Source organism: Phaseolus vulgaris, chromosome 2 (assembly GCF_051622355.1).
Source record: "Phaseolus vulgaris cultivar YP4 chromosome 2, ASM5162235v1, whole genome shotgun sequence".
In the NCBI taxonomy this organism is placed as follows: domain Eukaryota; kingdom Viridiplantae; phylum Streptophyta; class Magnoliopsida; order Fabales; family Fabaceae; genus Phaseolus; species Phaseolus vulgaris.
In genome coordinates this window covers 41,121,894-41,146,718 of record NC_143499.1, presented here as the reverse complement: position 1 = coordinate 41,146,718, position 24,825 = coordinate 41,121,894, and the positions used below count along the sequence as shown (strand labels likewise).

At 33.5% G+C, this 24,825-nt stretch overlaps 4 protein-coding genes and 1 long non-coding RNA gene across 7 annotated transcripts; 2 read left to right on the top strand and 3 right to left on the bottom strand.

Annotated features, from left to right (window-relative positions):
• Positions 1–515: 515 nt before the first annotated feature.
• On the bottom strand, positions 516–11,148 carry LOC137812097 (DEAD-box ATP-dependent RNA helicase 37). Of its 2 annotated transcripts, none has more exons than XM_068613990.1 (7): positions 10,908–11,148; positions 9,635–10,550; positions 9,454–9,537; positions 5,933–6,175; positions 5,281–5,448; positions 3,587–3,700; positions 516–1,515 (listed from the first exon to the last, which is right to left on the bottom strand). In XM_068613990.1, the coding sequence occupies exons 2-7, from the start codon at positions 10,379–10,381 to the stop codon at positions 1,024–1,026; spliced, it is 1,848 nt and encodes a 615-aa protein (XP_068470091.1). In that variant the 5' UTR covers positions 10,382–10,550; positions 10,908–11,148; the 3' UTR covers positions 516–1,023. The 2 variants fall into 2 exon arrangements, with proteins under 2 accessions (XP_068470091.1, XP_068470092.1); XM_068613991.1 differs by having other exon boundaries at positions 9,635–10,463; positions 10,908–11,042.
• Positions 11,149–15,056: 3,908 nt separating this feature from the next.
• On the top strand, positions 15,057–16,995 carry LOC137812096 (berberine bridge enzyme-like 8). The gene has a single exon (XM_068613989.2). It carries the CDS (start codon positions 15,158–15,160, stop codon positions 16,751–16,753), a length of 1,596 nt encoding a protein of 531 aa, XP_068470090.1. The 5' UTR covers positions 15,057–15,157; the 3' UTR covers positions 16,754–16,995.
• A 2,565-nt stretch (positions 16,996–19,560) lies between these two features.
• LOC137812093 (DUF538 family protein, putative (Protein of unknown function, DUF538)) lies at positions 19,561–20,229 on the bottom strand. Its single transcript, XM_068613988.2, has one exon. The coding sequence runs from the start codon at positions 20,180–20,182 to the stop codon at positions 19,709–19,711; it is 474 nt and encodes a 157-aa protein (XP_068470089.1). The 5' UTR covers positions 20,183–20,229; the 3' UTR covers positions 19,561–19,708.
• Positions 20,230–20,699: 470 nt separating this feature from the next.
• LOC137812095 (uncharacterized) lies at positions 20,700–22,739 on the top strand. 2 transcript variants are annotated; one of them, XR_011081232.2, is made up of 3 exons: positions 20,717–20,815; positions 20,911–21,394; positions 22,086–22,739. It is a non-coding gene; the product is annotated as an uncharacterized LOC137812095 (long non-coding RNA). The 2 variants fall into 2 exon arrangements; XR_011081231.2 differs by having other exon boundaries at positions 20,700–20,815; positions 20,911–22,739.
• A 534-nt stretch (positions 22,740–23,273) lies between these two features.
• LOC137812092 (putative ribose-5-phosphate isomerase 2) lies at positions 23,274–24,520 on the bottom strand. The gene has a single exon (XM_068613987.2). The coding sequence runs from the start codon at positions 24,268–24,270 to the stop codon at positions 23,476–23,478; it is 795 nt and encodes a 264-aa protein (XP_068470088.1). The 5' UTR covers positions 24,271–24,520; the 3' UTR covers positions 23,274–23,475.
• Positions 24,521–24,825: the final 305 nt, after the last annotated feature.

The window sequence follows — 24,825 nt, the reverse complement described above, 5'->3', positions numbered from 1 at the left end:
CTTGGGATACATGCTCGGTCCACTTCTTTAACCACCTCAAGCTATCTTGAATAGACAAGACAAATCGAATGGGACTTTATCATAAATGTTGTCCTTCAAATACAACAAATATCAATATTATTATTATGATGATGATTATAATTGACAATATCAAATTGGGGGGAAAAATAGTCACTACCATTTGTTTCTTTCCTTGCATTTAAAGAGAAAAAGCACGAGTATGACCAAGGATGAATGATCGAACTGGGAAAGCATTAGAAACAAACTTTCTTTCATTAGAGACATTAAAATTAATAGTTGGGCCACCTCTCTTCTGAACAAATATGCGAGGAACAGGATCAGGTACGCAGCACGGGCGTCCTCACTTAAAAGAAATTCACGATAATTTAATTAAGAAAATTGCAAGGACGAGTTTCCCTGATCTAAACAATACATATGACCTTGCCCTTGGTCTAAGTTAATCGCACCCAATATATAGGATACAAAGATACTAGTCATCAGGCATACAAAGTATGTTCAATCGAAAGCATAGGGGAATTTTCGTTCATTTAAGCCACCACTATAATATTACAAAAGCCTTTGCCCATCAAAGTGGGGTTATATAAAATTCAACATAAAATGGGTTAAAACTGGAAAGAATATGCTTGAGAGATAAGTCAGATAACCATGATAGCCAAAACAAAAAGCTCAAGTTTCTCCCCAGGCATAATCTACAACCAGTCTCCCACCAAAATCACCACCCAAAATGAAGGGGTCAAAAAGTTGTCGACCAGAAACTCCTAATATGTTAGTAAATCACCAGTTCCTACCAACATTACACAATCTTTATTGATGTGGCAACTCGACCACATACACAAACCCATATCCCCAACAATGATTAGCACTGTAAAATAGTACAAAATGACGGCTTGAAACACAAGGAAGTAAATTGAAGACCATTAAAACAAGAGGGGAGAAAATTCATCCTTTAGGTGTGTGTATTCGCACCTATACCTAAGATGGTGTAATAATATGAAAAGAAAGTCAGTCCCAGGCACTAGTGACGCCAGGACCACCATACCCTCCTCCAGCATACCCACCAGAGCCACCTCCATATCCACCACTGCTGTTTCCTGCACTGTAGTAATCTGAAGAACCTCTTGTAAACGAGCCCTCTCTCCGAAAGTCACGACTACCAAACCGACCACCTGATCGGCGGTTTCTCCCTCCACCAAAAGACCGAGCAGCATACCGTGAGAGCCAAGCAGGCACTTCTTGATTTGCTTCTTGCATCAGATCTGCTAAAGCTCTAGCTAGTGATGAATTGTTATCATTAAAGAATGCAGTTGCAAGGCCTTTCTTTCCAGCTCGCCCTGTTCTTCCAATTCGGTGTACATAATCATCAATATCATTTGGCAGGTCAAAGTTGACTACATGAGCAACATGGGGGATATCAAGACCACGTGCAGCAACATCTGTAGCAACCAATATGGGGGTGTTGCCACTTTTAAAGGACCTCAATGCTAATTCTCTTTCCTACAGGTATTTCAAAATTGATATGGGCACAGTAAGAAAAAAAGTATATATATATATATAGACACACACACACAAACAATATTTCGATGTACACTTAGTTAGGTAGGGGTGGCAAAGCAATCGATTAACTCATCATCAATCCGGTTCATCCACAAGTAAATCCATCTCCATCCATTACATAAAATGTACAAAAAAAATAGTTTGGATCGAATCCTTCCAATTTTGTGGATGGTTGAAGATCCATCCATTATTTCTAAAAAATCCAATGGATTATCCTATCAATACTTGACTGATAAAAAAATAATCCAACAACTTTTATAATTAAATCTTTCTTATATTTCTTTTTCTAAATTTTTTTCAAAAATATAACTTTAAATTTTTTAAAGAAATTTTTTTGATTTTTTTTTAAAAAACAAGTTTTATGGATGGATATATCCATCCATGAAAAACTAATGGTTTTTTTTAACCCAACTGGTATAATCCAAAATAATCCATCCAGTTTGCAACCCATACAGTTAACCAACAACACATAAATTAACAGATGCTATTAGGTTAAAGGATTTAATATGAGGGTAACAGTAGAATAGCAATAATACAGAACCATGACCCTATTAATGAACAAACTGGGACAAATAAATAAAAATGCACAAATGTTTGTAAGCTCCAAGTCTGGATAAACAAACTAATCATAACATCAGAGAATGAGGGCAAAAGATAATCAAATAAAAGGATGCTGCTTAAGAAAACATAATTTGAAACTTCACAATGTTGCCTGTAACAAAAACCAATTCTTTTACAGGAATTAACCACTTGATGACTGTTCTTGTCTTGAACTGTTTGACCAGTGAATCTTGCAAGGTTAAAGATTCTGTGTTTTGTATTTTGAATTGAAAGAAGTTTCATAGACATGCACTAGACAGAACATTGGAATTCAATAAATTACAGGAGAACCATGACAGATTAGTTCCTTGTAATGCTAATGGAAAGATGCAATCATCTATTTGGTGTTAAAAGCCATCCCAGTATAACCCCTCCAAAAAAATGTTCAAACCAACTTCATTGGCTATGGAGGCCTTCTTATCCTCTGTTCAGGTGAAAGTACCTTCACACATTCCTGATCTTCGCTTCTCCATCTTTATTTCTCTCCCTTTTGAGGCTTCTTTGTTAGGGTCCATTCGTTTCAAAAGGAAAGGGTAAAGTGGGAAATGTATGGTGTAGAGAAATAAGCAGAGAAAGCATTCCTTGTGCGGTAGAAAAGAAAGTGAAGATATCACTTTCCATTAGGTCCCAATGTTTTATTTTCCACTTAGACTTGAGGAGAAAAGAGTGAAAAAAAGTGCAAAAAATACTGGTATTTTCCAAAATTACACCTCTAATGTCTCTTTGTAATATATATATATATATATGGGTAACTTTGTAACCTTACAATTACTTAATTTTAATCTATTTCCTTATTTTTTTTAAATGATTATTTTCTTGTCACTTTCTCTTCAAACGAACAAATACATTTTTTCACTCTAGTTCATCTTAGTTTCTTTCATTTGCCTTCCCTGCAACCAAACATAGGACAAATGAGACAGCCAGGCTGGTTATTCTTACTAAAGGTTTTAGAATTTAGATATACTTTTCCTTCACTATTATGCTAACGACGTCTGTATTGCTGTTGCTTAAAAATTTAAGGATTGATTGCTAAAATAAATAATTACTATAAAGTTTAAATGCAACTGGTCTTTGAGTGAGAGGCAGTAGCCACTTAAGAACATACAATGTAGAGCACAAGTACAAATGCTCTAAGAAGTCCAAGACATGTTCATTTTCTGGGCAACAACTGTTGATTACATTATGAACTTGAATTTCGCTTGTTGGATATATCAGTTCTTTTTTCAGTAAGCAATGACAAATCTTAATTTGTGCAGAATATTTTAAACCAAAAGGCATTGGTTTGAGAGATAACAGTTGCAAGAGTGAAAAATATATTATTAAAAGAAAAAATAAAGAGAAAAATGGAATGTTTAAACCTATAGCAGTGTTTAGGAGCTGTTTGCCATAAAGATTCGTGCAATAGACTAACCTGCTGCGACCTGTCACCGTGAATAGTAGTTGCGGGAAAACCATTAAGACACAACCAGTGTTCCAGTGAATCAGCTCCCTTCTTTGTCTCAACAAAAACTAAAGTCAAAGCTTGCTGCAAAGTCATGCATGAAATAATCTTATAAATGATAATTAAGAAAGAGTTTACTATTAAAGAATCACATTCTAAGCAACACCGACTCTGACATGAACAGACACGGTTAATGTACAAAATATAGGGCACAACTAATTGGCTAATATATATGATTAACATGACAAAAATGTCACCTGAGAATTATTATAATCCACACGGTAGTTAATGTCCAAAATATAGGTCACAACGAATTGGCTAACATATGTGATTAACATGGAAAAAATCTCACCTGAAAATTAAAATTTATGTAATTCACACTGTAAAAGCAAATCTGAAAAATTTAACAGTTTTTCTATACAAATGGTCCTCGGTAATAGTTTTAAGAATCATCTCTTAATAGCTAAAATAACGAGTTAAGTCTTATGAAAACAAGCATCACAAAATAGTGTTATGAGCCTAGTAAAGATTATAATGTAAGTTGTTTTCTTTTAATTTCTTCTCACTTTTTTGTGATATCAGTGTTATAAAAGCATTTAGGCAATAATAGGTGTCAGCTCATTCTATTTACTCGAGTTCAAGTTGTGTCAAAGAGGTATCTCAAACTTAAGAAAACATATTGTTAATTTGTTACACGGTTGAAGAGTGTTGGAAACGTTACAAAAGCATGCCAGACAAGTGTCTTTTCCAAAGAGTGTCAGACATGGCAAAACGTCATTCTATAGAGGTGTTGTTGCTTCCTAGAACACAAAAAAATAACTATACAATGAGAGAACAAAATAGACTCTGCCCATACAAACTGAAAACACAGTTTAAAAATACAAAACAACATAATCCACACACTGACCTACAATGTCAGTACAAACAAGTGCAAGCATGTTGCTCAGAATCAGTTTTAGACTGTTCTGTAGATGTTTCTGACATTATTTATTTGGCCTTTCTAGAGAGGTAGGTATGCTCTAAAGTCCTCCATCCAGTTATACTGGTTTAGGTGGAAGTTAAAAGCCAAATTGTGGCAATAAGTAATTTGTGCTACATTTTAGGGTGTATAGTCAGAGAGTAGTTTTTGTATCTTCATGGAGAATTCTATTGACGAGTAAATTCTTTGAAACAAGATTAGATGTTAGTCTCCCTACTTGGTTAAAATGTAAAACTCGTGGTCATTTTAGGAGGGCTCCCCGTATGATGTTAAGAGGATTTTGAATGTTTTCTGTTTTCTTTTCTTTTCTCAAGGAGTATCTCTTATCTTTTCATCTGTTAGCATATGTCTTATAATTGTCTTAATTCTTTTAAAGAAAAACCCGTGTAAGAATAAACGTGTATAGGCATCTCAGAAAACAGAACAACCATCCCAAGTGGGTCAGGATGGTTCATGACACAATAGCCATTCTGAAAAGCTCTGATGTTTCGTATGAAAGTGTGACACTGAACAACTGACAAAAGCTCCCAATTCACTGGTGGCACAGGTAAAATTGATCATCATAGTTTTTCTGGTCTACTTTTCCCAACCAAATGGATCTATGCATTCACACAACTAGAATCAATTTTTGACATTCATTTAGTTTCTAAAATCACTTGTATTAAGTTTTATGTAAGTGAAGTACCTTTCCCTGTACACCATTTGCCCTCTGTGCATGAAGAAGGTCCATTAGGTGACTTCTCTTGTCAGACTCTTGAACATACTCAACTCTTTGGACAATTAAATCAGTACTTGAACCCACTCTTCCAACAGCCAGGAAAATATATTTTGAAAGAAAATCAGAAGCCAGTCTCTGCATTTCAACAAGAAAATATTATAATAAATAGGTCTTGAAATTTATAACATACACAATAAAAAGGAATTCATGCAATGTCTATACCTCTCAAGCCACTTATCATCTCAAATCAAATTAAAAACAACCTTGATATATTAATCTAAAGACACTCTTTCTGTGATAGGAGGAAGATTGACAGCAAGACCTCTAGATGCAAGTACGTGATTCACAAATACAGAAAGAAAATGCATATCAGAGTACTGAAAACCTACGGTGAAAAGTAAAACTCGCCTCCCTAACATAAACGGGTGTATATCCACCATTAAAAGGAGCACATATGCAGGCCCTAGAAACAAGGGGGGAACAAAGGAACTGGGGAAGAAATCCTAACTGACCCATGAAGTACGAATGGTAGCAAAATTAAGAATGTGTTTTTTTTTAAATCACATGCCAGATAAAAGGATGCTTAACATAAAATCACATTTTACAGACTATATCAGACCTGTATCTCTTTTGGAAATGTTGCACTGAACAACATAGTCTGTCTAGCACCTGGTGGAGGCATATCCATTTGTTCTACAATTTTCCTTATTTGTGGCTCAAAACCCATGTCTAGCATCCGATCTGCCTCATCCAAGGCCAGATATCGAATCATCTGCAGTGAAACTCTAGCTCTCTCAAGCAAATCTACCAGTCTTCCAGGAGTTGCAACAAGAATGTCCACCCCTCTTTCAAGATCTCGCAGCTACAGAAAAAATAACTTGTTAGGGTATATAACAAAACCTAAAACTCCTTACTATCGTTTGAAGGTAAACGTTTATAGGTCAATCAGGGTTCCATATTGGATCCATTGAGGAGAATTTGAAACGAGACAGAATATACAAAAGAAACATCTAGAGGGTTAATATTTCAGGCTCCTTATACAAGGTGCTTCACCTCGAGCAGATATACAAGAATATATAACCACAAAGTTCTTAACCAACCAATACAAACACATGCAAAAACTTCTGAAGTACAAACTTGCAACATTATTGGAAGAATGATATCATGCATATCCAGTAAAGCTTTAAAAGTATGTAATAAAATTTCACAGCTTGACCGGCCAAAATAGGTGTTGCCAAAATACTAATAATAAGATAAGACGATTCACCTTGTACAATACTCTATATTATGAAAAAGTAATGAGTGTAGATGAGGATACGGTAGCTTAAAATTGACATTTTTAATACAAAACATATCAAATACAATTGCATGCACAATAGAAGGTGCTATACCACCATATAAGGCAAATAATCCTGAGACTAACTACATACAAATGTATACACCTCAAAACAGTACATTATCATGCTGAAAATGATGTTTATGGAAGTAATTTACACATCTAAAACCCAATAGAGTAAGAACATGTTCTGTGGCTCTGATCAGAAGAATAAAGCCAACCACGTGATGGTCATCAAACACAGTCAACATTAACAACTTCCAAAAAAGCAAAGGATATGTACATAACTGCCAAGCAAATACTCAGACAGTGTATAGGCACATAATTAGTCATATATGCACTGCAAACAAGAACAGTAAATTTTGACCAGAGTACAATTATACATGGATGGACAACATTAAAATTAATTAAAACTAAATAAAACTAATTTTGACCACCCATGTATGTTTGTGAGTCAACATTTGTTGATTTCACCATGGTAGTAAAAAATAACAGTAATATGTGAAAGATTTCTCAATTTCACAGTCTTCACTATCACTATCAAAACATAAAATCAGAATTAGGTGAGATCAGTTTATACTGCAGTGCAAGCATGAAAGATGACTGGGATCATACGATCCCACCTAAACTCACTTGAGATCTATGACCTACGAATCATACAATCCCACCCAGGTCATTCTACACTGATGTTGTCAATATCAAAGTCCTACTTAAGATTCGGGAGGAGAAGTTTTACATTCCCGAATATATTATAAGTCCTACATTATCCAGTAAGGACCAACTTAGTTAACAGCTGCCAAAACTGTGGTGATGTGTCAAAAGCAACCTAATTGTCCTCTAAACACTGCTTTACCGCAATCCAATGAGGATAGAGCACTTTTCAGGGAGTCAATCTCAGTACAAGTTGTAGACAAGTTCTAGGCTTTTGGATATTTCAAATTTTAGATAAGATCATTATTATCTACAGCCCTCTCTCGTAACGAGACTTAAAGGGAAGAGAGCACAGAGCAAGTACTAATTATGGAAAGACAGACTTGGAATCTCATTGCTGAGCATACCTCAGCTGAGCAGGTCGAGGATTGTCATGGGTAGAGCCACAGCTTATCAACAGAAAAGAATAAACTTTGATAGTCTTTTGTGCTCTGGTGGCAATTAGATCAACAAATTATTTTGTAAAGAGAAATTCATATCCAAGTGCACTATGAATACTTAGCTCTTGATCTTTTAGTGAACTATCTCTGCAAGGATTGTGAAAGCTATTCCAATAGAAATATTCTTGTAATTGCTTTGACTCATTCCCCCAAAAGATAGATCAAAATCCAACATTACCATACATAGGATCGCACAACCAAAAATGTAGAGTATATTACAAAAGTATAATGAGTGATAGTATAAAAATTACGTATAATATCACTAAAATTTAGTTAAGAAATTCAATATTTATTATTGTATATAAGTAATATTACTATTAGTATACTCTATCTTTCATTATAATTATAAAAAAAATACAGAGCAATTACAATTACAACATAAAAATCAGAATATAATAATAGACACAGTAGAGAATGTGTCCCGAGTAAAGGCCAAAATAACCAGACAGAGCTTTATGGGGAGAAAAGAAGACAGAAGTTGTCGTTGACATCCTTACAAGGATTGGCAACCCTCAACACCTTAAATTTGGGCTTAGGTTAAACTCAACCTCCTAAAACAGGCTTGTAAGGTGAGGGTTGCCCAAACTATACAAAGACTACGTTAGATATATCTATATTCAAAGTGGGGGATCTCAACACAGACCCTCATGTCTAGCAATAGACAGTTCAAGCATGGACTAGTGCAGTGACCTAATAATAGATCTAAGTTAGATCTGAAACCCTTTTAAATTTGAGCTTAAGACCTAATGTAACCTTGTAAAATTGGCATGAAATGTGAAGATTACCCGAACCTTAAAAGGACTCACAACTCTAGTAAACATGTCAACAAGAAAAAGGGAAAAGATAGGGAGTGGGCTAGCCAGATGAGATCGCCAGAGGCTAGGTTGCTGAAAACTAGAACCTGGCTTACTGAAAAACATCAAATCATCTCCGTGCAATGACACCCACATGAAATACTTCAGAAAAGGAAACATTATTTTCTGTTCTCCACTCTCTCTCTCCCTCTGGAAACTACGCATACTCCATATATATGTTCTGTTCCCCAGTATTTTCTTGCTGCTTGCATTCATTATTCAAGGCCGACAGTTCCCATGGTATTTAATTGTTGCTGTTATCTCTATATTATGTTGTTGAGCCTTGCACGTGAGCTCTGGCTGTGTGTGCTGAAAGGGTGAAATATGAGGTTTTAACAAATAAAAGAGGTTACTGTGCACGTGCCCCCATACATATTATTGCTTTATTGTGAAGTTTTTTTACTGCAATGCATTAAATTGTGATTTATTCTGAAGTTTATATTTCAATATATTTTCGATATAGTGAGTTATTGAAGTTTAAAATACCAATATATTTTCAATGTTTCTTTTTATGCCTAAATGCTTTTACTCATATATTTTAAAGTTGTTGTGACTTTGTTAGCCAAACATTTTTAGTTATTTATCATGAATCTTCTGGTGTATGATTCAACTCTCTGCTTGACAACCACATGCAATAAACTTGGTTTTCAAATGTGAACTTTGCTAGATAATAACAAGATGTCTACAGAGCAGAGTGAAGGACCAATAAAAATTGAAGCCTATACCAGGAATATCATGTTGAGGACTCATAATTAGTTGTGGAAAAACAAAGAGAAACAAAGATAAAAGGGACGATAACCTGCTGGTTTATTGGTGCTCCACCATAAGCAACAACCACCCTAACACCAGTTTGGTATGAAAACTTCCTAGCCTCTTCATGTATCTGAAACCAAATACAAGATTTAAAAAAATATAGTTTCATAGCAGAACAGTGTCCAACAAAAAGCATACCATAAAACCAGGTTAATATAACTACTCACTTGCATTGATAGCTCCCTCGTTGGAGAGAGAACAAGCGCAAGGGGATACACAGTACGCACCCCACGAGGTGGCCTCTGGACAGGTTGGCCCCTCATAATTCCACTGATGATCGGGAAACAGAAAGCAGCTGTCTTTCCAGAACCAGTCTGTGCACAAGCCATCAAATCCCGTCCACCTAGGGATATTGGTATGGCATGCCGCTGAACAGGTGTTGGCTTCACATATTTGCACCTTCTTATATTCTCATTAAGTGCATCACCCAAGTCGATCTCTGCAAATGTATTCACAGGTGGGGGCACATTTTCACCACTGGTCTCCACTGGAATGTCCTCATATGCATCAAAATTTATTCCTGTATTCTCTTGCTCACTAAATGCCTCTTCAGCATTATCCTCTTCTTCAAAGGGATTGGCTTCCCTGCCACGATCCCATCCACCACTTTTATTTCCCCATCCACCTGGGCGTCCACCACCACCACCATACCCAGAACGATTATCGTTTCTGGGTGCAGGCCAACGGGATCCAGAATTACCAGCAGCACCAGAGCCAGAAGAACCAGAAGAAGGACCATTGTATGCTGGTGCTGGGGCTTCAGCTGATGGCTGACGGTTCCGGAGATGAGGAGGAACATAAACTGGTCGTGAAGGAGCTAAAGTGCTACCAGTTCCCACATTGTTAGAAGAAAAACCGAGACCCGAATTGTCAGCTGCAGAATTTGCAGACAAATCAGCCCATGAAGTTCGCATAGTCAATCACAAATTCTTGTTGTCAACAGCCGTCTTCAAAATTCAAAGGGAAACCCCCTCTTTTCCAGATTCGCGATAACACCTTTACAAGTAGCCCCAAATAAATAAATAAAAACAGTTGAAACAGATAAATACTCTTCAAAACGAACAAAATTGCTCAGAACCAACCCTGAAACACAGCAGAATCTCAATCAGCAACCCTTTAACATATTTTCATCATGATATCATACAAAGAAGGAGCCTACTAGCAGAACAAGTCAAATACAATCGACAAAGGGGAAAACTATGCAAAGCAAAAACTAAACAAGAGATTACAAGGCAGTGAATACATGCAAAGAAGTTTACCCCCTTCAAAATCTCTAATAGACTATAGCAGAAGCACAGATGGCCCAGAATACCGAACCAATCACAATGTCTTCAAAAGACAAGCACGATAACAACCAAACAAACAAAAAGAGCAAAATACCACCGCAACCGAAGCAACGAAGAACTATTGATATGCAGATTGCAGAGAGAGAAGACGTACCTGTGTCTGCGTTAGGAAGGTAAAACCCTGAAATGGGGAGAGGAGTGAGAAATAAAGAAGATCGAGAAACCCTAATTTGGTTTTGGTTGCAGAAAGAAGAGAAAAAGAAATAGAAGAGAGGGCGCTTTCAGAGTTAGAAACAACAAAAATATCTTTTCCACCTTTTGTAATGTTTTTCTCTCTCTTCTCAATTTCAAAACAGAAAAAAAAAAGATAAAATACTAAAATATGTTGTCCCTCTAACAAAATTTAAACTTTATTTTATTATTATCTGATTGAATTTTTTTAATTTAGAATTTTCTTTTCAAATAAGTGTTTAATATCAATTATCAGTTTCAAAATAAAAATTATAAAAAACAAAACTAAATTTTTACAAAAATAAAAACATAGTTTTTTTCCCAAAATAAAATATATTTAATTTAAACTAAAAATATGTTAAATATTTAGGATAAAATTCAATTAGATAATACATACCGAGTGTGGTTAAATGATACAATAATCATGCATAACTTATTTTTATATTATATATATATTGATATTTTTTATATATTCTAATTATATATATATATGTGTATATAATGGTGTATATATAAAAAAAGTTTGAAATACTTGATCATAAAAAATTAAATATGAAATAATATAAATGGATAAATTTTCTCAAAGACTACAACTTTGAATAAAATATCATTCTCAAAGGATACACATTGTGGTATACATTCTGAGTAAAAAAATTGGCATGCATCTATAATGATGATAAATTAATTAGATTTAATAGAATGATTGAAATATTTGAACTTGCTTGTGAAACTAAGACTTAAAAGTTTATATTTATAGGTATTAAAAATCTGAAGTGAATTTTTGGAAGAAAAAAAACTTAAGAAAACTATTAATCATTGCAAAAAATAAAAACTTTGGCAACAAGAATAAAAACATTCAATCCATACCATACCATGACTTATAAAATTCCAAAATCAAAACTTATAAAGTTCCAAATCTGCACATGCATCATCAACACAAACATTCAATTCATATCATAACATAATATTTCAATTTTATTAAACAAACATATCTTCAATTCATTAGTACAAACATGAATTTAAACATTTCAACCAGTCAAATCTCTAATTTAAGTTTATAATCTAAACAATTTTCAACAATTATAATACCATCAACATTTAATTTACATATACCCTTAACATTGTGTTTAATAAATTCTTTTATACTTTTCTAACCTAATTTAAATTTCAAAATTAACTTCAATGGTCGAGTAAAATATATCATTTAACTTGGTTTTAGAAAACCAATTCTAACAAACAAAAAATAATAATCACTTCTCAATTTACATAGAATTCACCAACTTTGGTCAGACCATGACTATTTTTTTATCAATATAATCTAATTTTACATCATAATTATCAAAATAAATAATTTAAAAAAAAATTACAAAAAATTAGTAATTCATATTAAAAACTCAATTAAATGTTGATTATATTAAAATCGTGTCAATTTAATACCATTTCTTTATAATCTTTATATTGAGTTCGTATAATGTTGGCTCGATCCACCCATTTTAATTATTTTTAAAAAATTTATCAATTTTAATAATTAAAATATAATATTTATAAAGATCCCACTATATATACATATACTCAAAACCACATGCAACCCAAGAAAAAAAATTAAAATTTCAAGAAATAAAATTTACCTCAGATTCTCTTTATTTGATTTAGACTCATTCTTAGTTATCTCCTAAATTGCAAACTTAAAAGAAATAAGGAAGAGGATCTTCAATAATATATAGAAAAAGATAAAGAAGTTAAAAAGACTTGAGTTTTTTTAAAGATAATTTTTTTTTGATAAATAAAAAAAAAAGTATTTAGTTTTTTATATTTATAATCTTTAAAATTAACTACAAACTTCATTTTTATTTTCAGTGAACGTCCTCATTTAACACCACAGAATACATGAGATTTAGTTTGTCACAATTTTAAAATATAATTAAAAATAAATAAACGCATGAGATGTATATATAAAGTAGAGGTTTGAATTAAAATAACTAGGTGTAAATATTTTTAATACCGTTACTCTTGAAAAGTCATTAATCCTTTTTTGTCCAAGTTACGGTGACAAACAAATCACATATCACCAATTATTATTTTTAATTAATGAATTCACCATAGTAAAACAAAATATATATTACTTCACATGATAGTCGTTTATAATTAATTCCTTTGTAAACAATATTATTACATTTAAAATTTACAATATAAAAAATATGGATGAGATACCAATTGCACATATCATATAGTGTTATCATCCTACCAATAACCAATAATGTAGCTATTATTAACTTATAATTAATTTGTTTAACTAATATAAAATTGTTATTAAGTATTTTAAAGTATTTTTTAAAAAACTTTTAACTTACAAGTTACAAAGTAATTAGCTAATTTATAAGTTAAAAAATATTTAATTTTATTATTGTTGTGTTATATTTCAATACACTTTTTTATTATCTTTAATTTCGTTTAACTTATTATTACATATTTCAATCTTACAAACACACTTCATTAGTGTATTGTTTTTAGCATTTGTTGATTTTTAAAATATTCGATGTAAGTAACCTTCTATTTTGAATGCAAATAACTCAAATCTAGATTTTTTGTTGACGAATAAAATACAATCAATCGGTTTGTATGTTCTTAAATCTTAAATTCTAAAACAACTTTCAATCGAAAATATAATTTTAAGAGAGAAACATTAAAACATAACATCGTTTAACATGACTTTTAATGCATTGTTAATTTTGACTGATAAAACTGTTGATTACGATAAGCTTTGACCCCAGTTTGTTTGGATTGATAAAATTGTTGATTATGATCAATCTCAACACTTGGTTAGTCACAACATTAAAATATTGACACTGTTAGGCAACATCTACAAAAGTTTACCATATCAAGCACTATCTAACCAAAATCAATCTTATCATGCATTATTTACAAAAACTGACCTTATCATGCAATAAACTTTATCACGCGGTATCTACAAAAGTTGACCTCATCAAGTAGTACCAACATAACTCTCTAACATTTCCTTAAAGTCCAAGCTCATGTGACACGGGTAAAATTGTTTTTCTTAACTTAGATAATTGTTGAATCTTAGTCTGTATGCTAATTTGAATATGAACAATCGATAAAATGTTGAGAGTAAACACGATCATAAATTGATTAAGCAATTTATGTCATACTGGACAATATAATGTTTTCATACACTACCATAAACCAAACAGGCATAATCTATGTTATTATTTATTTATGGGTTTGGATTGCATAAACCTCTTTTTCACCTGTTCGTCTTTAGACTAAAGGTCGTGTATCGATAATGAGTATGATCTCTTGTTAAGAGATAATATAACTTATCTAAAGTCGATTATAGTATATATTAATCTTTAACCTAAAGATACAATAAATTTATCTAAAATCTTAGTAAAAAATAAAGAAATATTTACTCATAGTACTTGAAATTAGTTGAGAAAATTATAAACTTTACAAATTAGACAATATCAGTTAAGATCCATAGGATAACAAACAACTAACTATGATTTATAAAATACATCTCTCAATACGAACAACAAAATTCAACTTGAATGAAATAAATTTTGAAAAAAACAATTGATAAACCAAAATCATTAATATTTATTTTATTTTATTTTCCTATTAATCAGTTGAGAATAGTTATATTGATGTAATTTAAAAAACTGAGAAACTTAATTATAATTTTTATTAATAGTAAGAGTAAATAAAATAAAATAAAGAAATAACAGGAAGAGAAAATTGCAATTAAGAGAAGAAAAAAGGAGAAAAGAAAAACCTTTGAAACAAAAAAATAATAATAATAATTTAGAGTGGTAATCGAAGGTAGGGCTATGGTTTTGGGAAATAATATATAAACAGTTGTAACTTAATAAAATTGAGCCAAACATTAAAAACATGGTGATAAAGCATTGGTAATTTTAAGCAACACGTACTACTAGTACTAACCAATGATATCGAATCAAGAAAATTATTTTAGAAAATTCATTCCGTAGAGATAAAATTGATTCATTGTGTGAATATAAACTTTATTATGATATTTCAGATTAAATATATTTTATAGTTTTTTTTTAAAACATTAAAAAAGATAAAGATTTTGAAAGATAATTTTCTTGTTTGGTGTGAAAGATGAACCAGAAAGCATTCCCATAGTAGAAGATGTCCATTTGTGGGATTCTAGCTTTTCTCGCAGTGTCTGTTCTAATGGCGGCCTCAGATCCTATTGAAGACGCCATTCTGCAGTGTCTTTCTCTTCATTCCGACCCTTCTCATCCAATCTCCGGTGTCACCTATTTCCCCAACACCCCCTCCTACATTCCCATCTTGCACTCCTACATCAGAAACCTCAGATTCACTTCCCCCTCTACTCGTAAACCATTGTTCATCGTGGCCCCAACTCACATCTCCCACATCCAAGCCTCCATCATCTGTTGCAAAAGCTTCCAACTTCAGATCAGAATAAGAAGTGGGGGCCATGACTATGATGGCCTTTCCTACGTCTCACAGTCCCCGTTTGCGATCATGGACATGTTCGCCATGAGATCAGTGGAGGTCAACTTGGAGGATGAGACTGTGTGGGTTGACTCCGGGTCAACGATTGGTGAACTTTATCATGGGATTGCTGAAAGAAGTAAGGTGCATGGTTTCCCAGCTGGGGTGTGTCACAGTGTTGGTGTTGGAGGACACTTCAGTGGGGGAGGGTATGGGAACATGATGAGAAAATTTGGTCTTTCTGTGGATCATGTTTTGGATGCTGTGATTGTGGATGCTGAAGGGAGAGTCTTGGACAGGAAGAAAATGGGGGAGGATCTTTTCTGGGGGATTAGAGGAGGCGGGGGTGCTAGCTTTGGGGTCATTGTGTCTTGGAGAATCAAGCTGGTTCCTGTGCCTGAGGTTGTCACAGTTTTTAGAGTTCTAAAAACATTGGAACAAGGGGCCACTGATGTTGTTCATCGATGGCAGTATGTTGCTGATAACATCCATGATGACTTGTTTATTAGAGTGGTTCTTAGTCCTGTCAAAAGGAAGGGTCAGAAGACAATAAGAGCCAAGTTCAATGCCTTGTTTCTTGGAAATGCACAAGAGTTGCTTCGTGTGATGAGTGATAGCTTCCCTGAATTGGGTTTGGTTGGTGAAGACTGCATTGAAATGAGTTGGATCGATTCGGTGTTGTTTTGGGACAACTTTCCAGTGGGGACATCGGTTGATGTTCTGCTTCAAAGGCATGATACACCTGAGAAATTCTTGAAGAAGAAATCAGATTATGTGCAGCAACCTATTTCCAAAACTGGCCTTGAAGGGGTATGGAATAAAATGATGGAGCTAGAAAAACCCGTTCTCACACTCAACCCCTATGGTGGGAGAATGGGTGAGATTTCTGAGATGGAAATACCGTTTCCACACAGGGCTGGTAACTTATACAAAATTCAGTACTCTGTGAATTGGAAAGAGGAGGGTGAAGATGTTGCTAATAGATATTTGGATCTGATTCGGATGCTCTATGATTATATGACACCCTATGTGTCAAAGTCACCTAGAAGTTCATATCTGAACTATAGAGATGTTGATATAGGGGTTAATGGACCTGGAAATGCTACTTATGCAGAGGCTAGGGTCTGGGGTGAAAAGTATTTCAAAAGAAACTTTGATAGACTGGTAGAGGTAAAGACAAGGGTAGATCCAAGCAATTTTTTCAGATATGAACAGAGTATACCATCACTTGCAGCATCTAGTCTTGGGATAATGTCAGAATAGAAGATTGGTTGATGAGGTATAGAATAAAGGTTTGATTCAACACAAAAAGGTTTCTAGAAGCAAGCAATGTCCTGGAAAACCAGTTCAGTAGTATACAAATTAGCCATGAGTTTTGATTGGATAGAGAATTATTTGTTTTGCAATTGTATGTTCCCTTTCGAGGGTCTTCTGTAATATCAACTGTATACTATTCTTAGTTTTTAGATAAATTTGAGCTATAAGAAATAATCACACTTTTTTTATGTGTCCTGGGTGAAGTAGTAACAAACATATTATTATTTAGCCGCTGTAGCAATTCCATTATCCTCAAATCATTCATGCGCCTCTGTTTATCTTCTCTCCCAATCTTCAACTGTTAGCGGAAGTTGTTGATGAATGCATCAGCCATTTTGATGTCTTCCCTCATTCTCCAACACTATTTGTCTGCTCATCAATTTCTTCTTCTTCCTATCTGAACTTTCATTGATGCTCTTCTTGTTGATGCCACTGTCAGTTGTAAAGGCCTTAGAAGATAAGATAAAACTCTATGCTATGAATGGGTTATTGTTTTCCTAGTGTCTGTATATATATATAGAGAGAGATTTTTGCAGTAGAGTGGCTTCTTGGTTCATGAAAGATCACTATTGATTCTCACAGTTTTAGCATGTGATTGGTATGGTTTGAATCCAAAGAAGAAGAAAAAACAGAGAAAGTTGCGAGACATGAAGAGATTTTTTCTATTTGTCTTCACGTTAAGGCAAAAGTTGGGTTTCTAAAGTGGTACAAATTTATTTAGGTTAAATATGCTTTTTACTTGTGAAGTTATATAAAAATTTGTTTAAAGTAATTGTAAAAATTTAATATTGTAGTTTAATCCCTATAATTAGGAAAAATGTGTAAAAAAATCTTTTAAGTGATTTTAATTTAAAGATATGTAGATTCCCTAAGATATTTTTAAAGTACTTAAACAATGTTTTTATTTTAAACTTTAGGATCCTTATATGAAGTTGTGAGGTTTATTCTAAATCAACATTTTGATATGTTGTAATTTGTGATCTTTTCACTTAAAAGAGAGCTCTTAATTTGAGCAACAATTTGACATAGTATATTTTTTTCCTTCTTATTCTTCTAGATGGAAAACTTTCAATGGACTTTGGAAGAAGTAAGAGGTTGTTTATAGTCATTGAATAGTTTCAACTTCTATGCATGTTTGCTTTGTATCTAACAAGTTTTAATGTGACCGTTGCATTTAATGCAGCTTTGATTTGTGCTTATTTTTCTTCACAACATCATTGATGACCAACAATGTTTATCTCGCTAGGTAACATAGTATTTTGCACCAATTCATAGTTAAGTCTATATCTTAAATGATAGATAGTTATGTCAGAGTTGAAAACTTTTTGTGTTTGGAGGTTGATTGAAGAAAATAACTTTAACTCGTATCTCAAAATATCTTCAATATTTGTTTTAAATTCAATATTTAACGTATTTCTTTGATGGACAAACATCACCTGGGATCATAAAAAAAAACATATGGATATTTATTTAAAAATTAGGTTAGCTTAGTTTATATGTATCGTCTAATGTTTAGTGCGTGTTTCATTTGTTTTTATATGATCTTTTCACACTTGAGAAAAACATCATAATGTTGTATTGTCTGTCAAAAAAATCCTTTTTGTCTTACATAATTAGTTGTTTTAAAATATCTATTATCTTATAAATAAAATATGATCATATTTTATATTTGAATATTTTAAGCACTAATTAAAATATTGTGTTGTTATACTTTTGTCTTAACACAAAGATAAGAATAAACGTTTATAAGAGTGAGCTTTATATTTATTTTTATTTACATGTAACAAACATTTTTCTCATATAAGAATGATTTTTTAATGTCGTTCTTGTAATCAAAGATACTTAGTATTTTTAAATTTTATTTTATAAAATACAAACAATTCGATTCTCATAGGATGCATGTTAATTGTATTCACTTTTTAGTATTATCTTGTTACAAACTAATTTGAGGATTTACAGATGTAAAATTGTAAAACACGAACCAAAATTATAAGTTACAATAAAAACAAATATAAAAACAAATTCTTCTTATTATAATTCTCTAAATATTCACATCCAAATTTAAACAATTAATTGATTCAATTAATCAAATTAAAGTTTCATTCAATCTAATCCGTATTTAATCATCAAAATTAAATGAATTTCTAATTTTAATTCTAAAACTAGTTAGACAATTTGCAATCACAAAATAAAACTAGACTGATATTAATCTCAAGATTTAGATTTAGTTATCCATGCATGAATAAAACCACATATTTCAAAAAATAAATAAAATAAGAGGCAATTTCTAAACTTTAAAATATATCTCTATGCATTTTAAAAAAATATATTAAATATTATATGTAAAATATATGTAAAGTAGTATTATTTAAATATTTTTTATACTTATAATTATTTTATAAATTCAAAACAATTTATAGTTAGATTTGCATGACACGGTTTATTTAAAAAAGCAAAAACTAATATGGTAAAACCACCTTTTTGTTGTACTTTCTCTGCAAATCTAAATCACTTCATCGAAGAATCCAAAATCGTATTTATTTGCTTTTTTCGTGAAATACAAAAACCATTTCTTTTTCTTTTGGGTGAACACTAATCACCGGAAACAAAACAATGGATAAATATCAAAATTGGTTTATATATAAACTAATTTATATAATATTTTTACAATTTTTATTTGTAACTTATTAAAAAGTAGTTTGAACTTATTGATAAATGTATTATTTTAAATATTTATGGAGAAATTTTACCTATGAAGAGACAATTTTACAATTTTACTGATGATAAAAGGGACATTACAGATAGGAGCTTTCAGTTTATGATGAATGGAAAGTGTAAAAAGATAGAGGAATTGGAAATGAAAGAGTATTTAATTTTGAAGAAGAGATAGGAGCAGGAGTGTTACAGAGGAAGGAAAAGATTTGGAGTGAGCAGCGATCCTCTGCGGGAGCAGCCAGGTACATCCTGGAAGTCGGTGGCGGGAAGTGTCTGTGAAAAAGGTCCGACGAAAAACTGAAGCATGCCGGAATCCTGGTGGAGCTTGATTCCGGTGACGGGGAGCCAGAGAAAGAGTTTCTGGCCCTGAATCCCCGAGACTTGTGAGACGGAGCCGTAGGTGAGGGTGCCCTTGATTAGGGTGTCGTAGTAGACCAGCTGGTCCTCCCAGTAGACGTAGCAGGGGGCATCTAAATGGAGGAGGAAGGAGGCGTCGGAGGAGAGGGTGTAGGAGAGGACGTTGTTGGGGAGAAGACCCTTTGGGAAACCGTACTGAGGGAGAAGATCGTGGATATCTGGGGATGCTGTGATTGATTCCAGATCTCCATGGAAGAAGAGGATTAGGAATGCTGACAACAACATTAGCCTCTGTGGGGACATGGCGGTAGAGTCAATTCTCCAATTTATCAACCAAACTTTATATTTATAACATAATAGAAATGAGTTGGTGGATATCAATTTTATGGGTATCAAATTTTTTAATTTCCCATCACTATTTTGTTTTTATTTTTTTAGTTATCATCTTTCTGTTTATATTTTTCTATTTAATATCGTTTTAAAAGTAAAAAAATTATTAAATTAGAAAGGTGTAATATTATTTTTTTTACAATTTTTTTAAAAAGTATTGAAATGAGAAAATTGAGAGACTTTTCTTTTTGAAAATGTTTTATAACTACTGACTGAAATAATTTATTATTGTTAATTATAATCTCTAGTATTTAAAGTTTTATTGTTAATCATAATCAATTACTTTGTGAAAAATATAAATTTTTATATATAGAGCAATGAATTATTTACACAACGTGAAAACATTTTTTATCAATATAATTAATTATTATTTGAATTAATTGATTAACTTTGAAACATGGAAAAATAAATTTTGATCAACATGATTGATTATTTGAGAACCAGTAAGATTCAAATTTGGTTCAGGTTGAGATAATAAAATCGAATATGAACTTAAAATCCTAGAAACAACATTGCTTACAAGGGGAAGGTTGTGTCAAATTTGATGTATGGATCCTATTGTTCAGTTATGCTGTTTCTTCTACCTATTAGTAGATTCTATTATTCTGACTTCCATTAACCATTATATCTGAAATCTGTAGGATTCACTGGTGCAGCTGTTTTCGTTCTTTCTGCCCTGTGGTTTATCTCATTTGGCTTGGCGCTTGTGATTCATCTATGCTGGGGATGAGCAATTAACATAGAGGGCAATTGATCTAATCACTCACAATAGATTTGTCAATCATTCACTGTTGCTGCTGCTTAAGTCTCTATTTCCATGTTCCCTTGTTAATTTGTTCATGGGATGCTTTATTTCCTCAAAATTCTCCTTGTTCTTTCCCCTTTACCATAGATATGGGAAAAAAATTCTTTAATAAGCTATTTGCATGATTCATAACCAATAATACAAATTCATGTAATTCGGTAACAGAATCTGTGAAAATGTTGAGATTTGGTTTCTGCACGATACATGTGAAATTTCTGTATACTGCTGCTAGCTCTAAGTTTTATTCATCACAGATTCAAGTGTGGATACTAAGTTTTTACAGTCCTTTCTGTCCTTGGATATCAGCACGCAATCCTCATGTAAGTATGTCTGTGTATGTCTATTGATATTGCGTTTGTTTATTGTTCTTCTAAGACTGAGATGATTTTTCCAAGACTATCAGGTTTTCAATTCAAGATTTTCTTACTCTTCTCTCTCAATGTTTCCTCACATCTGAGAATTTCTTCCTCTTTTTCTAACAATGTTTCTTCAAGTCAACTTGAGTATATATGAAATAACAAATTCGCAATTAATGAAAAATACGGAATCATCTCCTATTGATACTACCTGTATTAGGCTTTTGCTAGTATGTGCCTTTTGGAGGGGATCCATACTTCAGCTTCATGGTTAATACGAGATATTCTCCAAACCTGTTTTAATATTTTTGGTTAATGGGTAATCTTGTTTAAATTGCTTAAAAGTGGTTAGGTGGGGACATCTCTGTATATTCCCTACATTTATCATGCCCCATATATAAAAGGTCCTTGTTGTGTTCTACTGTCTGATTTTTTAAATGTTTTGCAGATTTGTTATCACTGGATGGTTACTTGTTGCAATTGCCACCACATTCATTCTTTGTGGAGGATTTATGTTTCTTAATAAATCATTATATCTAATAGTTCTCAGTTTAACCTATTAACACCCAATTATCTTTATGTTATGGGAATTTCTGTACGTTCAAAAGCTAACATTAACAACCAAACCTGATATGAGTAATTTATTTTATTACAGTGCAATTTCTTATACCTGTATGGCTATGGGAGAATGGATAGCAAATCCACACCGGATCCTCTCATAGTAATGTCCTTCCGTGTGTTGATCAGAGTATCACAAACAAAGCACTCTTCTAAAGTAAGGAAGTGGTCACCAACACTGCAAATGTTGTCAATGAGTTAATCTATAATGCTGCAAACCTAAATATAACCACAAGGTAGTCCTGGTTTCTAATGCCACCTTTATGCTACCCTTTTGACTCTCAGTTTCAAGAGCGTCAATGTAGAGATCAGGAGGTTTCTTTCGCCAATGTCTTGATAGTAATTTTCTTCATCACTTGGTTATTGAGCTTTGCCACTTGGTGGCTTTCTTTCCCCTTGCCCCCTCCAATAAAAGAATCCAAGTGTGTTGGTACTGAGAGAAATGTTAGTTCTTTTAAGCTTTGGATTCTCGGTAGAAGCTGAAGTGGTAAAAAATCAGATTGCTACGAACTCTATCTGCTTGTCAAACAATTTGTTTAATGGCAAAGTAAAACATTTTACATGTCACTATTTTTATTTTATTTCCCATGGCCCCATAGGAAATCTGATGAAAAGTAGTATCTCAATTGTTATAAAATTTTGTATTCTGTTCTAATTACGATTTCTGCTAATGATATACATAGAATCTCATTTAGTCTGTTGAATAACTTTGTACTACAGTTGGCAGGGTTCCATAGAGATTTACTTGCAGATAGTAGCTACATTGAATGAAAGCTATGCACATTACACCCACCTTTACTTAGCCTTCAGATTGCAATCTTGTCAAAAATGCATTCACAAAATTTACTTAAAGCTACTGTCCTCCATTTAACCAATACCTCAAGATTATCAACCTCAACATTAACAATGTAGGACTTGACCTAGTTTAGTTGGTGTTGTGCTCTGCCTTGTTCTTTGGATACTCTATGCAAACGGCCCCAAAGAAGAGAAGTGTTTGAGAAGTTATCCTTGCCAGAAACCACCACACATTTACCCTTGTCAAATGCAAATAGTGAAGTATAGAATGTAAAATTAAAATCAGTTGATAAAGGGAAGTAACAAAGGTGAGGCTGAACATTTTGTCCATATAAAAAGGCAATTTGATTTTGTTTTTAGGGCTTTAGATTCATGATGACAGCTAGTACCACACTTCTAATTTCAGCCATTTTAAACTTTTGAATATGCATTTACAAGAGAAGAGAAGACAGTGTTAAACACTGTCAATTGAATAACAAATGGTGTATTCAATACCACACAACAGCCATTGCATGAGATTAATATTCTAATAATCAGCTCTCCAACAAATCTTTCTACTTGTTCAAACTAACTCCCTCCCCAAAACAAACAAAACTAAAAGGATTTCATTAAAATCCCCTCCCCCTTAACAACTACTTATTCTTCATCGTCAAGCCAAGTTCCCCTGCCACAATAACAGTAGTAGCCATATCCAGAAACATGCCATGCTCCACCACCCCAGCAAGCTGCAGAATTGCTTCACTGGCAGCCTTCAAATCCCCAATACTCCTCTCGAAATACAAATCCACAATGAAGTTCCCATTGTCCGTGACAAAGGGCTCCTCCTTCTCCCCAAAAGTCCTAAGCTTGGCAACACACCCAGCCTCCTCAAACAGCCTGCGCAACCTCTCAGCAGTGAACCTCCAACAAAACTGAATAACCTCAACGGGCATGGCCAATCCACTTCCCCCTAAATACTTCACGAGCTTGGACTCGTCAACAATAACAATAAACTTCTTGCACGCGCTCTCCACCATCTTCTCCCTAAGGAGGGAGCCTCCGCGACCCTTGACGAGGTTGAGAAAAGGGTCAACCTCGTCGGCACCGTCGATGGCCAGATCGACGACGGGGTGGGACTCAAGATCGGACAGGGGGATGCCAAGGGAGAGTGCCTGCTCGTGGGTTATCTTGGAGGTGGGGATTCCGACAATGTCTTTGAGTTTGCCCTGGCGGAGAAGTTCGCCGATGCGGTCCACGGCGTGCTTGGCGGTGGAGCCAGTGCCGAGGCCGAGGACCATGCCGGATTCGACATACTCAACGGCCTTGTAGGCGGCGATCTTCTTGAGGTCATCTTGGGTGAGGATGAGGGAGGGGGAGGAAGGGAGGAGGAGACCGGCGTCCATGGCGGCCTTCTCGGTGGCGATGAAATGGGGGTAGGGAATGGCCATATGAATGGGTCCTCGAAATGGTTGAAAGACCTAAACTTGCCACGCCCAGAGGTTTAAACGTGTGGTGGAAGCAGAAAGGAGAGAGATAGCGTTGGAGGGTTAGAGAGGGTTGAGATTGATTGGGTATATATAGAGATGGGGTAATGGAGAAAAAACACTCTTTTTTGTGGTTTCAAGAGGAATTGACATGCGCAGTAAGGGGAGAAAGAGACAGAGACAAAGATATTCTACCATGGAATGCAGGCATGCAGCTTCCCAGCTTTTTTGGAGGGATAAACCTAAGCTATTTCTAATTTAATTAACTACACATAAATCTTATTATATAATTTTTAAACTTTAATTCAACCATAATAAACTCATAAGAGAGAAAACAGTGTAATATATTTACATTTTTTAAAATATAAGTTAGTAATTTGTCTCAATAAATTTCTAAGAAAAAATATAAAATTTATTTGAAAGAATTTAAATATTACAAAATCTTTGTAACAATTTTATTTTTAATTTATTCATAATTAACTTTAATACTTTTTTTATTCATGCGTATTTTTACTCAAA

Bases quoted from the DNA above. Each gene is read 5' to 3' on its own strand.
- LOC137812097 (XM_068613990.1), bottom strand. From the start codon at position 10,381: ATGCGAACTTCATGGGCTGATTTGTCTGCAAATTCTGCAGCTGACAAT. The intron at 9,538-9,634 runs GTGAGTAGTTAT...ATTTGGTTTCAG, and splicing joins CGAGGGAGCTATCAATGCAA to ATACATGAAGAGGCTAGGAA. The intron at 5,449-5,932 runs GTCTGATATAGT...GTTGAAATGCAG, and splicing joins CATTTCCAAAAGAGATACAG to AGACTGGCTTCTGATTTTCT.
- LOC137812096 (XM_068613989.2), top strand. From the start codon at position 15,158: ATGTCCATTTGTGGGATTCTAGCTTTTCTCGCAGTGTCTGTTCTAATG.
- LOC137812093 (XM_068613988.2), bottom strand. From the start codon at position 20,182: ATGTCCCCACAGAGGCTAATGTTGTTGTCAGCATTCCTAATCCTCTTC.
- LOC137812092 (XM_068613987.2), bottom strand. From the start codon at position 24,270: ATGGCCATTCCCTACCCCCATTTCATCGCCACCGAGAAGGCCGCCATG.